Source organism: Apis florea, unplaced genomic scaffold, assembly GCF_048593485.1.
Source record: "Apis florea isolate Af1SG1 unplaced genomic scaffold, ASM4859348v1 contig_24_pilon, whole genome shotgun sequence".
NCBI classification, from domain to species: Eukaryota; Metazoa; Arthropoda; class Insecta; order Hymenoptera; family Apidae; genus Apis; species Apis florea.
The window spans coordinates 18,068-34,757 of record NW_028256597.1 but is presented as its reverse complement, the minus strand read 5'-3'; the positions used below and the strand labels follow the sequence as shown (position 1 = coordinate 34,757).

The following is a 16,690-nucleotide window of genomic DNA, read 5'->3' as shown; positions in this document are numbered from 1 at the left end:
CGAGATTAATAAAAATTTCCACCACGGTGGAAAAGTGACGAATCTTGAAATTGACGAATTAACCCCTCATCGGATCGCTGGTTTTTATTTATTTATTTATTTTTTTTTTTCTTTTCATTTCTACGAGGAATAGGACACGCTCGCCCCCTTTGTGCCGCCGAGTGCTACTTGCCGAACGATGCGGCGTGGCGAAGGTGCTTGCCGCATGAAATAACGGGTCGCTGATTAATTAGATCGAGTGTCTGGGTTTGTGCATGCCAATCCACTCCAACTGTGTACATCCTCGTGTGCATAATTTGTACAAAAGACGAGGCGAGCTTTCCTTTTCACGTACGTACGCGCGCATCCCATCTCGTCTCGAGGCTTATATTTCGCCCTTGGATAATCGCGTGTCACTTTCGAAAATAAAATCGCCTCTCCCTGGCAATGGGAGGGAAGGGTTGATCGAATCGAAACGACGAGGATTCGTAAGCTGATAACCAGCCGGAAATTGATCCAACTTTGGTCCACTTGGTCAATTATTGCCGCTTCACCGTTGTAACGTTCTTCTCTTTTTCTTCTCTTTTTCTTTTTTTTTTTTTTTTAGAAAATGATGAGTTTTAACTCGTTCTAAGTTCTCTCTCTTTTCTTTTTTTCCTTTTTTCTTTCTTCCTTTCGTTCTCTCTCTCTCTCCTTTCTCCCCTTTACTCGTTTGACGTTGATCGAATGTTTACGGAAGAACGAAGATATCAAAGGGAATCGATGTTGGTATTTTACTCGCGCAATGTTAAATGCACACTGACAGCTCCATTCGATGGAATGCCAATATAACTTTTTGTATAAATGCATTTTTATCAACGGCCTCCTCCTCCTCCTCCTCGCTCGGATCTCTCGGCAACTTCTCTATGAATTTTTATAGCGAGCGAGAATGTTTTAACGAATGTTTCCATCGTTCTCCCGCGTTTCTACAGTTCTCGTTTTATCATAATGGATGGATTCTCTGATACACACCGGCAAAGTATCGTAGCTATATTATCTCGTCTCTTTTTCCCCCGATGAAACGTTAACGAACGAATCTTTTTCCTTTTTCTTCTTTAACGAGAGCCACCCCCGCTAAAGAAGAAGCTTCTTTAAATATAATTACACTTCAACGAATATATATCGAATAGAGCGGAATTTTAAATTTAAAGAAATTCGTTCTATCATCTTGCTCTATCAAAAAGAAGATTCATAGAATGAATGAATTTCCATTTTTATACCCGCATTTCGTTTCCTTTAATTTTACAGAAATAATAAGGAGGAGGGTGCGGGTGATGATCATTCATCACGACGGAGCGAAGAATTGTTCGTATCGTTCGTTTCGAATTGTTTTCGACGTCGAACCAAAAAAAAAAAAAAAAAAAAAGATATTTTCGCGATACGATATCCCTCTATCCCTACGCGGGAACTACTGGACGAAAGGGGATGTACGAGCGTGCAGCAACTTTTTTCCTTTTTTTTTTTTTTTTTTCAGCCAGTTAGCAATCGCGTTACTAAGCTTTGTCGATTTCTGGCAAACAAATCGACACTTTTTATATCCATTGGGCATGCACGCCACCAGCTACCAGCATCACCTTCAATATCGATTTTGTTAACCGCTGGCATACTTCGATGTCGGTATCCTTCGAGGCCATATATAAAACGTACGTATCTCCTCTGTGTAAATTGAATTGGCCGCTTAAGGCTATCGAAGGACAAATCCCACAATATCGTTTGGTCACTCTATCACTGCGCCTCGTTTTTCCTCCGCGCGGTTTCTCCACCCTATTGTTTGTTTTAAAGCTTGTACAAAAGCGCAAATTTACGGATAGACGACGTGTCTCGTTTCAAATACCCTTGTAACATTTGAACGAGGGAGGAAAAGGAGAGGGAGGGAAAGGGGAAGACGGATGAACGTGTCCTTTTGATTCGGGAGTAACGTAATATTTTGTACGAGTTTTTACCTCAGAAATAAACGGAGGAACAAACTTTTCAACGAATGATTCCTCGTCTATTTTAATTCTCTCGATAGAAGTGAGAAGAAAAAAAACATGCTGAAGATTCGATTAAGAAAGAAATCATTGCGATTGGAAAAATTATAATATTTTTTTAATTCAATTCATCGCTCGTACGAAAAATGAAAAATCATCTTTGAGTGTTGAAGTATCAAATTGTTTGGAGCATAAGAAAAGGGAATTTCGATATTCTTTTTTTTTTCTCCCCCTCTCTTTTTATTATTCAAAATATAAAGTTCCATTAGTTATCTGTGCAGCGAGTGTATGCGAAAAATACGCATAGAAGCGTTGACAAAACCGGTACGTTTGAAATTCATAAGATATTCCTGTATATATATATATATATGTATGTATGTTTATACACACACACACACCTTGGTCCCCGACTGTTTTAATGCCTTTCCAAGGACAGTCCATCGTTGAACACGATCGCGACGCTCGTTTTTCAAGCCCGAGACGAGGAACCATTTCTGTGTGAAATCGTGAATGAATAGGAACCGCCGTGTCAGATTTACAAGCCCACCATCTCATTTGCTTTCGACAGGCAGCCGGTTGCGAAAAAGACGCACAAAAGTCGATAGAGGCCCCCGTTTCAGAGAGGAGCCTAGACGTTTAGAAGAACGCCTCCGTAAAAAGCCCACGGTTGAATGCCATTTTGAACTTACACCTTGTTCATCAAACCCCTTTTTCCCTGAAGGGAAGGGAAACGCCAGGCTTTTGCATAACTTCCACAGCATGTTTGTTTGTTTCTCAATGAGCACGCGCAATACAAATTTCCGAAAATTCTTCAAGTTCGATACACCACCAAAAAAAAAAAAAAAAACTATAAATTATTATCGCACGATTTATTTATTTGTTTAGATTCGTTAATTTTCGATCGTCGTGCTGTGAGATAATATGAAATAATTCAACGCTGTGGAATAATTTTTGAGAATCGGAAAGATATTTTAAAATATAAATTCCGAATGTAAAACGAAAGAGACGCGGGATAAATGTTGAAACGTTTTCTATAAATAGTTCTTCGTCGGTCTTTGAGCAAAGTTATTCGCGATTTTTCCAATCCTGCCACATTTTTTGACCTACGAGGGGATATATTTTTTTTTTTTATTTCAAAACTGTATTATTTCTGTGTTATTTATTCGAATATTTAAAAGAGGACATTGTTAGGAAAATTTTAGTTTACGTAAAAATATTCTAAATTAAGAAATTTTTTTTTTTTTTTTTTTACCTTTCACTTCGTTACGTAACACGTGGACACGTATTTCTAAGCTATCCCCCATTAAAAATTGTTAAAAATTCAATATGAAGGGAAAAGACGATCTGTAAAACTTAAAGTAAAATCGTATTTTTCGTAAAAGTATATTACAAGTATAATTTTTCCAAATATTGGCTTACAAATTTACAAATGTAAGATATTAGATATAAATATTTGATCAAAGTATCTTCTTCTTATTATGCTTTATTATGCAGTTACATCAGATTTCGTTCTTCATTTTTTTTTTTCTTCTTCTTTCTTTCTTTCAGATTTGTTTTTACCAGCTACCATTCCCCACTACATCATCCGATATACCTTTATGTCTATTATCTTCTTTCCTTTTGAACCAGTTCCCTACGAAGCTTCTTTTCATTTATACCACATTTACATTTTCTCAAGGATCCTCTTTGAAAAATGAACAATAGAAGGATTTCTTCATTTTCATAATCTTATATACCGCACTAGATCATTTATAATTCGGTTTATGCTCAAGTATCCTTAACCACGTTTGATATATTATAATCAAGGAGGAAGCGAAAGGTAGGTAATTGTTCTTCCTAATTAATATTCGACTCGTAATCCGTTATCTCTGGATCGATGTGTGAATTTGTTAACGGACGAATTTAACTAATAAAGCGCATTTATTATGAAATTATCGCCTAATAATACCTTTACCTCGAGTTTATATAATATGCGTAATAATAACAAGTGGTGATAAGTTTTTAATACAATTGAGAATTTATTAATTTGCCACGAGCATACGACACGCTTAACGATAGAACCCTCCGAGAACGCTTTCTCGTGAAATGTGGCAATGTGATAAATAGTATGCCACGAAATATTTTGTTAAAGCTCGTATTTAAGTAATTACAATATATATATATATATATATATATTTTTTATACAAAATATTTTGCAAATATATTTTCGCGTTATTTTTAATTAACTGAAACTTTTCTTCCATTCCATTTCCACCAAATGTGAAAAATTTCATTTCAAAATTTCCCCTTCGAATTTATTAATCCCAAAAGGTAAGATTAAAGATTATTTTTAAATAAAAGCAAATATACTTTACTCTTTTGTTTCTTTCAAATTTAACGTTCTTTCTAAGCTTGTCCGACGTTTATTAAAATCGGGCGCAAATTAAATGAATATTCGAATGATTAATCTGGGGGAAAAAGAAAAAAAAGAAAAACGATTGGTATCGCGGAGGATATATCATGCATATGGATTTCAATATCGATATCTTTATTAATTTCCGCGATCAATTTCGATTCATATGTTTAATTACGTTATTTTCTTAATAAGGGGACACATTCGTCCATTCCATCGTTTTTATTCCCCCCCCTCGCTCCCCTACCGTAATGAAAAATCCCGGATTTATTATTGGCTCGGTGTCCAGCCGCATTTGCGTGTACTCAGTCGAAAGGTCCGAAATCGATATATGCAAAATATTTTGATGCTAACAGATTGAGAGGCGACGTTGCGTTCGATGGAAGATTTATAGAGCCGTTTCGGGCCATAGGTCAACTTTATTGAACTCTGCCCGAGCTCTTCTCTGCACGAGTACCCTCCGCCGCGGGATTTAGAGCAAATATCACTAGATTACTAACGAACAAAATCACTAGATTGCGATGCAAGGTAGCGGCCCACGCGGGATAAATATTTCAATGCCTAAGCCAAACTTTTTAATTATCTTCAAGGTATTGGTTGAAACGTGGTTATATACGATTCCATTGCATCTTGCGAAGAAATAGAAATCGTTCCTCCTAGGTAAACATCTTATTTTATTTTGTTCAAATTTTTGTTTATTTAGATTCCTCGTTTTGATATTAATTTTATTTAAATTGATTTTCCTTTGGATTTTCGTAAATCTTTTGGACTTGCTTGCGAAGAAATAGATCGCTTCCCAAGTAAACATCTTATTTTACTCGAACTTTGTTCAAATTTTTGTTTATTTAGGTTCCTCGTTTTGATATTAATTTAATTATTTAAATTGATTTTCCTTTAGATTTTCTTAAATGGTTTTATCTTCTGCAGTTGCTTGCGAATAAATTGATCGTTTCTTAGATAAACATCTTATTTTACTCGAACTTTGTTCAAATTTTTATTTATTTAGGTTCCTCGTTTTGATATTAATTTTATTTAAATTGATTTCCTTTCGATTTTCTTAAATCTTTTTCTCTTCTGGAGTTGCTTACGAATAAATTGATCGTTTCTTAGATAAACATCTTATTTTACTCGAACTTTGTTCAAATTTTTGTTTTGGGTTCCTCGTCTTGATAATTTTATTTAAATTAATTTTCCTTTGGATTTTCGTTTAGATCTTGTGAGGAGATATTTTATTTCCATGCTCTCACACGTAGAATTGAATTTTCTCGAATCTTTTTATCAATACGTATCGGGGGAACGTGTCAATTATTCCTCGATCGTGGCGACAATTTAGTACGTTATACGTTATCCATTTTCCAACAGGGCTCCCATGTTCTTAAGTTCCCTCCTTCCTCATTACTCGAGGAAATACAACGATTCTCAAGCGCATTTTTCACGAAGAGAAACGTACTTAGGTTCTACTTCGACGAAACGTCCGATCGGTTTCTCCGGTTGCGATCAGAAGCGCAACCGCATTTTTCCATTTTCATTCGTATTTAACGTCAACTCTCGTATCCCGCTCGCAAAAGAAAAAAGAACGGGATAAAAATTCACGATTCTCTCTTTTTCTCTCCTTTTTTTCTCTAGAAATGAAACGAATAAAATATACAGATTTAAAAAGATGGTGAAAAGAGTGAATTTAATTTTGTTGCAGGTAAACTGAGGCATAATTCGGGAAACGATATTTTTGAAGGAAATCAGGATATGTTGAAAGAAAGAGGTAAATAATTATGAAATATGTCAAAAAGATAAAATTGCTCTTTTATATTAATCTCTTATCGGTACACCAGGAAAAATGTTAATTCTCAGTGATTCTGTTCGAATCTTGGCATAAATTTTTAGTGAAAAACTCCAAAAAAGCTTAAAAAAAATTGATGGATCGTAAAAAAAAGTCATTGTTGTATCAAAAATGAATATCGAATTTCTTGAAATTCCAAAGATAAAACATATATTATTTTCAACCCTGAAAAATTCGAATCAAGAACAAATACTTAAAATTCTCAGCGATTCTGCTCGAGTCTTCGCATAAATTTTTAATGAAAAAGTTCAAAAAAGCTTAAAAAAAAATTGATGGATCGTAAAAAAAAGTCATTGTTGTATCAAAAATGAATATCGAATTTTTTGAAATTCCAAAGATAAAACACATATTATTCTCAATCCTGAAAAAAATTCGAATCAAGAACAAATATTTAAAATCTACCTTAACCCTTCGTAATTCGTAAATCTTTTTTTTTTTTTTCTCACGAAATTCTGTTTTCCATAAGTGAAGCGGAATCTCGAATAACGCAATTTCCTTTTGCAGATCTGAAGTTACGTGGCCGGAAAGAAACGAGCGGAAACGAGGAGGACGATTACGAGGATTCGGGCGCTGCGTCGAGCAAAAACTCTTTCAGCTTGATTTTCGTCCTGGTCACATTCTCCATTTACCTCCGCCATCACCCTCAGTTAAGAACGTTGCATCCGGCTTGAGGATCGGCCCGCGTGCCGGCCGATCATCGTCGGATCCTACTTTCGATCGCGAGCCATCGAAAATTTGTAAATCCACTTAGAAACCCATCGTCGCTCAGGGACTCTATATTTCGAGGATAAAAATTTTATCGTATTTCATCATCCGCGCTGACCACGCTCATCACACAATTGTATTATAAAAAAAAGACATTGATTGCTATTATTATTATTATTATTATTATTATTATTATTATTATTATTATTATTATTATTATTATTATCATCATCACTGTCATTGTGTAACTTGATATTAGTTAAATCGTAAGTATAAAGAAAAGAGAAAAAAGAGAAAAAGAAAAAAAAAGAAAAAGAAACTGTAATTTCGTAGAGTTAAGGATGAAAACGTCGTTTTCATCATGGCGGACATTACGTGGCGAGCAATAAGTAATAAGAGGTCCTGTTCTGGAATTGAATTTAATAAGTGTGCAACGAGAGTCTGGGATCATGCTCAAATGGTGAATGATATTTCGAGCTAGTCAATATTGAATTTTATTCGTTGCTTGATCACTTTAGGTATATAGTTTTAGCAATGTGTTTTATTTTTTAATTTAAGATTATAATAGTGTAATATTCTTTTAGTGTCATGATGTTTCATGGTATTATTTAATTGATGATCGGGAACGATAATTAATTAATTTATTTATTTATTTATTTATTTATCAAACACCTTATTTTTTTTTTTTTTTTATAATTAAATGGTGCACAAAAGGTATCACAAAAGTAAAGATGATAATAAATAAAGAGGATACATACAAAGACAGGGATTATGTCTAAAATTTGTAAATTATTTACAAATTTTTTATCAGAATTTTAATAACGTTTAAATATTATCGGAGCCAAACAGGCTTTCTCGAAATAAAAAAAATCAAATCATTCGTTCAGGTATATATATATATATACATATATTATATAAATATATATATTTATTTTTAACTAGACAATATAATTATACTCGCATCTTTGCTTTTTTTTTTTTTTTTTTTTTTTATAAAATAGTTACTGATCCTAGTTTTTTTTTTTTCTCTCTCTCTCATTTTCGTTTCTAGATGGAAAGATCTGGTTAAGATATATACATATAGAGAATCTAGTTAGAATCGAGTATTATAAATAATAGCGAGCGCTTGATAAATAGCAGCAAGAGCCTCGATGGAAGCCTCCAGTGATTCGTATTCGTACCAATGAAAATCGTATATCGAACGAGTTTCGATATGCATTCGATTGTACATATACATATATACGATCGATATATGTATATTATATATGATTATACATAAAATAATATACTGTATATGTATAGGATATGTGTATATAATATGACTATACATAGTACTTTAGATTATAGCGTTATTCAAAGACTGAGAGCATCGTTTCGACGCTCTTGAACTGCATTAAATAAATAATAATAATATAAAAATGGCGGCTGAATATATATATATATATATACACCCGATAAAGATCATGGATCAGTGAAGAATAGAATCCTTTTTTTTTTCGTGACATAACAAAAGAAAAATTGTATAACGAATTTTACGAGTTTTCGAAGTATATACGTGAAAATTTATCGAGGGGATGTGCTGATTTGGAGGATCAAGGTTGAAATCAGAAATTATAGAATAGAGTTTATGTGAATCAGCTCGTTTCGACACAAGTGTATTTTCACTATCGATAGATATATGAAATATTTTGTAAAAATTTTTTCGAGAAAAAGGCCTAAGTACCACCACACTTTTCGTTCTGTCCAGAAAATTGAATTTTTCAAAAAAAATTTCAAAGATCTTACGAAGCAGATAGATTTCAAAATTCAAATTTTTATCTTTACTCGATCAAAAAGATTTCCAAATAATCCTCTAAACTAGTATCATTTCTTTGATACTATTGATCGATTGATCGATTAAACGAAATTCTTCGTTTCGTTTAGAAATTTCTACCGATTCTATCGTTCGAAATTAAATATGAACGATTTCAAAGTGTATATGCAAGTGCGTTAATAAATTTTTGTAACGAAGTTTCTGTCTGGGAAGATTTATAAATCTCAGATTGAACAAAGAAAAGTCATTGACTTTTACTATATATAGTTTATAAATATATATAATACGAGTCAAATGTAAATTGAAACTTATAGGCTTAATTAAATATAGATTTTATTAAAAAAAAAAAAAAAAAAAAAAAGAAAAAGAAAAAAAAATGTACGGAGAAAACGTGTGAAGCTTATATAGATTTTAGAATTGAAGATTTTAATATAAAAATTAATAGATGTACAATATGTTGAATACATATATCGGTACGAGGATTACTTTATTTTATTGCAAATAATTATTCGGATAATTTCATCATTTCTCATTTGCTCGTCGAACATTTAAAAAATTAGCAATATTTCATCGATTCATCAGATTTCTCTTATATATATATACAAAATATATGCAATAACGTTCATTCGATAAAACAAATAACATCGTGCAAAAGAAAGAAAAAAAAAGAAAAAGTTCTTTCAATCGAATTTTCACTGCCTTCTCGACTATAATATTTATGAATCGGATCATCGATTGTTCGATGATAACACAGGCTCGTAAATGTAATGTACCTTGTTTGAATATTTGAAACAAAGCTGATTATGCGCGATTTTTAGAGCATAAATAAAGAGGGAATATCACATGACTGCGAGGCAGGATAAAAAGGATCGCGGATAATGTCACGGACAGTGTAATATTCCGCTTTGGGATCGTTCGCATATCAATTTTGCAGCGATCGTAAAAAAAAAAAAAAAGGGGGAAAGAGGAAAGGAAACGAATTTAAAATCTTTTTATTATTCGGCGACGTAAAACATATCTATAAGGACACAGATGGTTTCTTTGGAAAACCATGATCGTTCATTTAATATTCTCTGAAGGAATAAATTATATCTATTTTTATTTTTACGGGAGTGATATAATAAAATAAACTCGAGAAAGCTTGGAATATTTGGAATAATAATTTATATTCACGGATATTCGAATATTGTGTTCGAATGGAAGAAGATCGTCTTTTAAATAAATATCTTTTGTTATAATTTCATTTATGATTTATGATACGATTCGTGATAATCTTTTCCCCTTATATTTTAATTATTGTACGTTATTATTAAGTTACTTTTAATTAAAAAAGCGAAAATTTTTTTAACCTCAAACTTTTCTTGATTCCGTTAGAATATTCGTATATATCGAACCTAGCAAGTGCAACAATAACAGTTCGTTCGATCGAAATTCGATAATTTTGAACGATCTGTTAGAAGTAATAATAATAATATACATAAAAATTACGCGCAGAATACGACATACTTTTATATCATCCGCATTGTAGATACCATTTGTAATCAATGTTGAATGATCGATGTAATTATTGTGATGCGAAAGTGATGCGAAAGTGTTCGAAAGCGAATTATTTGTATGCTTGTAAGTAGACCCTATGCAATAAGTGTAAAACGAGAGAGGTTAAATTGGACGAGAGTATAGATGAAAAGAAAGATGTAATGAGTTACACACACACACAAAATGTACAGATAGGCTGCATTTTCCTTGCTGAGTAGCGGCGTGACTATATATGCCTCTATAACGTATAATATTGCTCATGAATATACGCGACTGAGAATAAATACGATTCTTAAATGTACACACACATGTTGGAAGAGAAATCGTTAATCGATATCATCCTATCGTTTTATAATAAATTTTGTCTCTGACGAAATTTGTTTGAATTGCAGACGTAATATTCGTCGTTCAGAAATTGGAAAGAATAATAGTATATATATATATATATAAAGTATATATATATGAGAGAACGAAATGAAATAACGCCGTTAAATCATTTGTTTTATTATTACTTTTGCAATATGGTTGCGCCATACATCGTGCTTTCGGCACGCAATCTAGTCTTATAAGCACCATTGAGACCAGGAAATTGTCCACTGTCCGTGTACACATGAAAATACAAATTTATCACGTACCATTATTTCGAATTTATTTCATTTCCAATGACACATTTGAAAATTACACGTATTTCAGGGGATATAAGTAAGTATATATAAAAAAATATATATGTATATATTAATTTCAATCTATGCAAAATAATTTTTAAATCTATGCAAAATATATTTTAATTATCCCAAGTGATATATTTTTAAATTTGTAAAATTTTAGAAATATTATTAAAAAGAAAAAATTGAATAATGTTGAAATAAATTAAAACATAAGATTTTAATGCGTTAGTTTTATTCTGTGATAAAAATTTCAAATTTCATTATACATAAAATATTATAGAATAAAAAAAAAATATCAATTATCGACTGCAACAAACATAGAAATCATAAAAACTTATCGTCTGTATTTAAATTAGAGAAAAAAAAAAATAACATAAAAAATTATAAAAATAATAAAATAATAGTAAAATAGTGAAAATAATAATATTTAGATATTTTATATTTTAAAATATTCGGCTGAAATTGACAGACGCGTCGATCGACCTTGCCTATCACAACAATTATCAAGCGAGAAAAGGTTACAGGTTAGCAGTTTCTTTTTGACTTCTATACCATTCGGATGTGTTGAAGCTACACGCGTACAATTTCGTATATAATTTAAAGTTATATACGAATTTTGTATTAATTACATTTATTTAAAAGTTTTAATTATATTTTAACTACAAATGTAATAATTTAGTGCGTTTTATTTACGAGTATAGATACACTTCGTTATTAATACGGGTAAATGAAAAATTATTCCAATCTATAAACGATAAGTTAATTTTTGATATGAATTTATTTTTTAAAAATATATAACATTTATAAATATATCCACTTACAAAAAAAATACAAGTTTAGAATTTTTCAATTTTTATGGAGTTATTTGTATAATATTAATTTTAAATTATTATCAAAAACATAGTATAAGTATAAAATTTTTATGATATTTCCATAACATTTCCAATATTATTCCGATAAAATATTTGAAATAAAATTTTAATAATTTATATTTTCTTTTCTAATACAAATTTGATAAATCTATTAGTTTATTCTTATAGAAATTCAGAATATAATAAATTTGGAATAAAATAAATTGAAATTTTAATATCCTAAATGTTAAATATTTAAATATTAATACAAATTAATATTAAAATTAATATTTATTATTTTATAAAAATTCTATAAAAATTAAATAAAAAATTAAATAATTTTAATTAAACTAGTATTTTTATATTATTGTTGTTTAAATTCATGAATTAAAATATTATATAATAATATATATAGAAATTATATATATGTATAATATTTAAAAATACAAAAATCTATATAATATATATATTTTTATTTACAATAAAAAGATTAAATCAAAGAAATAGATTAAAATTGTTAATTAGTAAATTAAACAACAATGCAGTAAAATTTATCGGTAATATTTTTTGAATATATATAATATAGAGAATAGATATCTAAGAGAGACAAGAAAAGCAAATGGTAAGAAAAGGATAGAGATAATAAGACTATTGCAATCAGCGTCATCTTCAGAGTGCCGCAAATGAAACTCATAAAGAAAGGATAGAAAATAAAAGGAAAAGGATAGAGATAGACTAAGAATTGACCGCTAGTACCATCTTTTGGTTTCGGAAAAAATCTTCTTAAGACAAGGTAAAGTAGAGTAGGAATTAAAGTCTAACGCCATCTCTTGATGTTTTTTTTAATACGTGCTTTCAACTACATTTAAGAGATGGCACTAGTTTTCAATTCCTACTCTACATTATCTTGCATAAGGTATCTTTAGCATCCGAGAGATGACGCTAATGATCATTTCTGATCCTATTTCTATCCTTTTCTAACTATTTTCTATCCTTTCATTATGAGTTTCATTTGCGGCACTCTGAAGATGGCGCTGATTTCAATATTTTTACCTATCTCTATCCTTTTCCTACTATTTTCTTTCCTTGTCTTACACTGCGTATTCATGGGCGTAAAGAATGTTACCGATTTCTGATCAATTTTAATGTATTGTTAATTAATTTCTTAATTAAAAATCCTCATAAAATCAATTATATTCACTTTTTATATGTCATAAGTGTCTCAATTTTTATATTTTCGCCTTTTTGATGTATTTAATTTTTATTATAATTTTAAGAATATATTTTTATTATTATACTGTTTATAGATGGGTCTCGATACGTAGTCACCTCCTCGTTGGTGAGACCTGGTAATTGGCATCACTTTTCAAATATTCGATTAAAAAAAATTTATTGTTATATCACAAAAATTATACTAGTAATATTATATTGGAAAAATTATTTTATGAAAAGTGATGCCAAGCTAAGAACTACGTGCTAATAAATAAAAAATAATAATTTCTTTTATAAAAATTTCTTTTTTTTTCAGCTTACAATTTCAATTTTTCCGTTTTCTTTTACATCATAATACAACGTCGAATTACATAATTACTTTGGTATTATGTGAATAATAATACTCAATCATACACATCATACAATATTTTTAAGGTAACATTATATGATATGATTCTCTCACTATGTAATCTAAATTCATCGTATATGCATAACGAGCTACGATTTTATTTCATTTGTATAGGTATTAATAACCATGTCGACGTGGAATTCTTATGCTATAATGAAGAACTAGATGATAATATAGTACATGAAGCGGATTTTGACATGGAACTGCCTTTGGATTGATTAACGAGAGTATCATCTTGCATTTCAGCGGTGAATTGAGTTGTAAATTTATACAGAAGATATCAAAGGTATTTATGATACCAGAGAGACAATAGATCGTTCAAGCCGCTATGTTAATTTCCCCTTTAGCAAAATCTATGAAGTGGTAATTTTATATAAACACGAAATATATCAACTTACGCTAATTAATTACACGAGAATATGCATGTATGATGTATAATAAGTAAAAATAATGGATAATAATATTATCGTTTCCTTGGAACAATAGTTTGCAAATAAATTTTATCATAATAAATATGCAAACAATATCTATCAAATCGTTGAAGAAAGATTTGGAATGATCGATTTTTTGTTTAAATAAATGATAAAAAGTAATTAATTGTAATTAATTGTAAACAATATATACGAAATATATATATATATTTTTAAAGAAAAATAGTGAAAGATGATAAAAATAATGTTTTTCGAGATAAAACAACAAAATGTTGTTGAACAAATATAATTAATAGGAGCGATAAAATAAATCTCAAACATTTTTCAAATAATTTTTTCAATTTAATTTAATTTATATATAAATTTTATTAAACTAAACCATTCAACGAATTCTTTTGATCAAGAAAACAATATTGCCCGGAATAAAAAACAATTTTTTAATTAAGGGAATAAAAATATTTTCAGTAGAGAACATTTTGAAAAATTAAAAATTTGTTCTTTGTTACAGAATAGTAGCGTGACACACGGAAAATTTAATATGAATTAAATGGAATTATATTCAGTGATATTAATTTTTTAATTTTTGATAAAATTTTTTTACTTTTTTTTTTTTTTTTTTTTTTTTTTTTACGTCATACATCACAGAATGTGAAAGGTAGAGTATTTGAATATAGAATACATTTTAAGTGGAATTTTTTAAATACGAATTACGAAGACATTGATGACATTTTGAATTATTCTAGTATGAATGCATAAATTCTATACCCATATATAAAATTTGTTAAATAAGAGAAGAATTATTCCGTATGAAATATCCTATGAAAAGAAGCTTTCTAGTTTATTTCATTTCCATTTCATATTTCATCCATTAATCGAAATAGAGCAAACTGACAATTAGAAAGCATTTTCATTTTGATTTTGGCCATGTATCTTTCGCTTATTTATCGCTCGTTTTATCGTTTAATGAATTAAATATTTACAGAATATTTCGTGTAATGGCGTAATCATTTTTTAAAATGCTATTAAAATCATTCCACGGAAAAGTAATACGTTTATTCCAGTAGCATTAGCAAGTAAAATAAATCACGTTTACAGCATTTTAACAGGCTGAAACTATATTATACATTTTAAAATCATTATCATTGCAAAGAAATAATATTGCAAAATAAAGATTAATAATCGATAAAAATCTAAAATCTAAAATATTTTAAACACGAATTAAATAACAATAAATTACTTATTCTATCATTGGCAGGGATTTTCATCTTTGGAAACGTGTGTGCTTTGCCACTATGACTCAGAATTTGGAAAAGGATAACAAATACAATATATATAGTACAATTAACGGAAACGATATGCAATCAAGATAAAGATGTACGTGATAAAATTCAAATTTCGGCTTAAGAAAATTTATATCGCATCATGTTAAACCATATATTATATAGATATTTGCAGAAAAGATAACATATATGTAGGTTGTATTTGTTTTTTAAAAAGTATCAATTCCAATGAAAATCTTTCGTATGGATCATCTGTAGATATAAAATTGGCTTTCGAACGAAGCCAAACAAACAGTTAAATATTTTTCATTTTTTCTACTATACTAAAAAATAATAATGGACGAACTTGTTTTATCATGAAGCTTGAAAAAAAAAGAAAAAAGGTAAATTTATTTAAGTTAAATCGTATTTCACACGATTGTTAATTATAAAAAAAAAAAGAAGAAGAAGAAATTGAATTTAATCAAGATAATGAACAAATCGATACAAGAGATGATTGGTATTGTGCTAAATACTACGTTGATAAAAAAAACGAATAAAAATCTGTTTTTGATCTCTTGTTCATTCTGTTGCATCGAATTGTTTATTGCCGCATAAACCAAATGCAAACAGTATCAATTGTAAAAACACGTACAGAAGATTTGGGGTGACGTATAAAAGCAGTTGAAATCGGAATTTTCATTAAGTTCGAAGATACAGCCAAACGAATAACATGAATACATTCAACGTGTCTCGCATTCTTCTTACTCTCCTCGTCATTTTGACTATCTTCTCTGCCTGTAAGTAACTACGTACGAAATAAATTGTTAAACTTATTTGTGTTATAGACTCGACTCGACGTTTGCATTCAATCCAAAAACTACTTTTACATACGATTGAAATTTCAATCCATTTCAATCTCGTGTAATTTCACTATGAAAGATTACTTTATTTAGAAGAAAAAATTGAACAATTAAATAAATATATAAATTTATATTAATCCAGTCAAGTTTCTGTTCTAATAAAATCTAATAATTATAAACTCAAAAATCTTGATAAAATTTTCATTGCTCGCTTTAATGCTAGCTGCCATTTTTTGGAAGACCGTGCAGACTTCAAAATCATTGATTTACACGCAAAAATTTAAGCGGAATATTGCGTAAAATATTAAAATATTCTAACATGACATTTTCACGAATGAAAACAGCAACCCTGGCAAGAGGGATATGTCCGGAGAACGAAGTATGGCAGAGCTGTGGCACTGCCTGCCAGCCATCTTGCTCCAACCCCAAACCCATATGTACACTGGTTAGTATTACGAAAGATACAAATTATTTCGCATAATAATAATAATATTTTATAATTTTCTTAATCGTAATTTTGATATTACATTTCCAGCAATGCGTCCCAAGCTGCCAATGCGAATCCGGATTGCTGAGAAACGAAAATAAAGAATGCATCGAATCGTCTGAATGTTAATCTAATCAAAGGGGAGGATTATTTTATTATTTTACTTGTAATCATTGAAGCAATCGTTTTCATCATCGGAAATGAAACGAAATAAAAAGTTTTAATTTGACATTCAAAAA

At 29.8% G+C, this 16,690-nt stretch overlaps 2 protein-coding genes across 4 annotated transcripts in view; both read left to right on the top strand.

Moving 5' to 3' along the window:
* The window catches only part of LOC100870530 (neurotrimin), a 191,639-nt gene extending 184,113 nt beyond the window's left edge, over positions 1-7,526 (top strand). For all 3 annotated transcript variants that reach the window (XM_086907089.1, XM_086907087.1, XM_086907088.1), the window contains 2 exons: positions 6,074-6,139; positions 6,722-7,526. In XM_086907089.1, the coding sequence (XP_086763215.1) occupies positions 6,074-6,139; positions 6,722-6,888 (233 nt within the window). In that variant the 3' untranslated portion in view covers positions 6,889-7,526. The remainder of the gene's footprint in view (positions 1-6,073; positions 6,140-6,721) is intronic.
* A 5,999-nt stretch (positions 7,527-13,525) lies between these two features.
* Positions 13,526-16,690, top strand: LOC105735833 (chymotrypsin inhibitor). Its single transcript, XM_012488205.3, has 4 exons — positions 13,526-13,697; positions 15,098-15,901; positions 16,309-16,409; positions 16,500-16,690. Exons 2-4 carry the CDS (start codon positions 15,835-15,837, stop codon positions 16,578-16,580), a joined length of 249 nt encoding a protein of 82 aa, XP_012343659.1. The 5' UTR covers positions 13,526-13,697; positions 15,098-15,834; the 3' UTR covers positions 16,581-16,690.

Bases quoted from the DNA above. Each gene is read 5' to 3' on its own strand.
- LOC105735833 (XM_012488205.3), top strand. From the start codon at position 15,835: ATGAATACATTCAACGTGTCTCGCATTCTTCTTACTCTCCTCGTCATT. The intron at 15,902-16,308 runs GTAAGTAACTAC...GAATGAAAACAG, and splicing joins TTTGACTATCTTCTCTGCCT to CAACCCTGGCAAGAGGGATA. The intron at 16,410-16,499 runs GTTAGTATTACG...TTACATTTCCAG, and splicing joins CCAAACCCATATGTACACTG to CAATGCGTCCCAAGCTGCCA.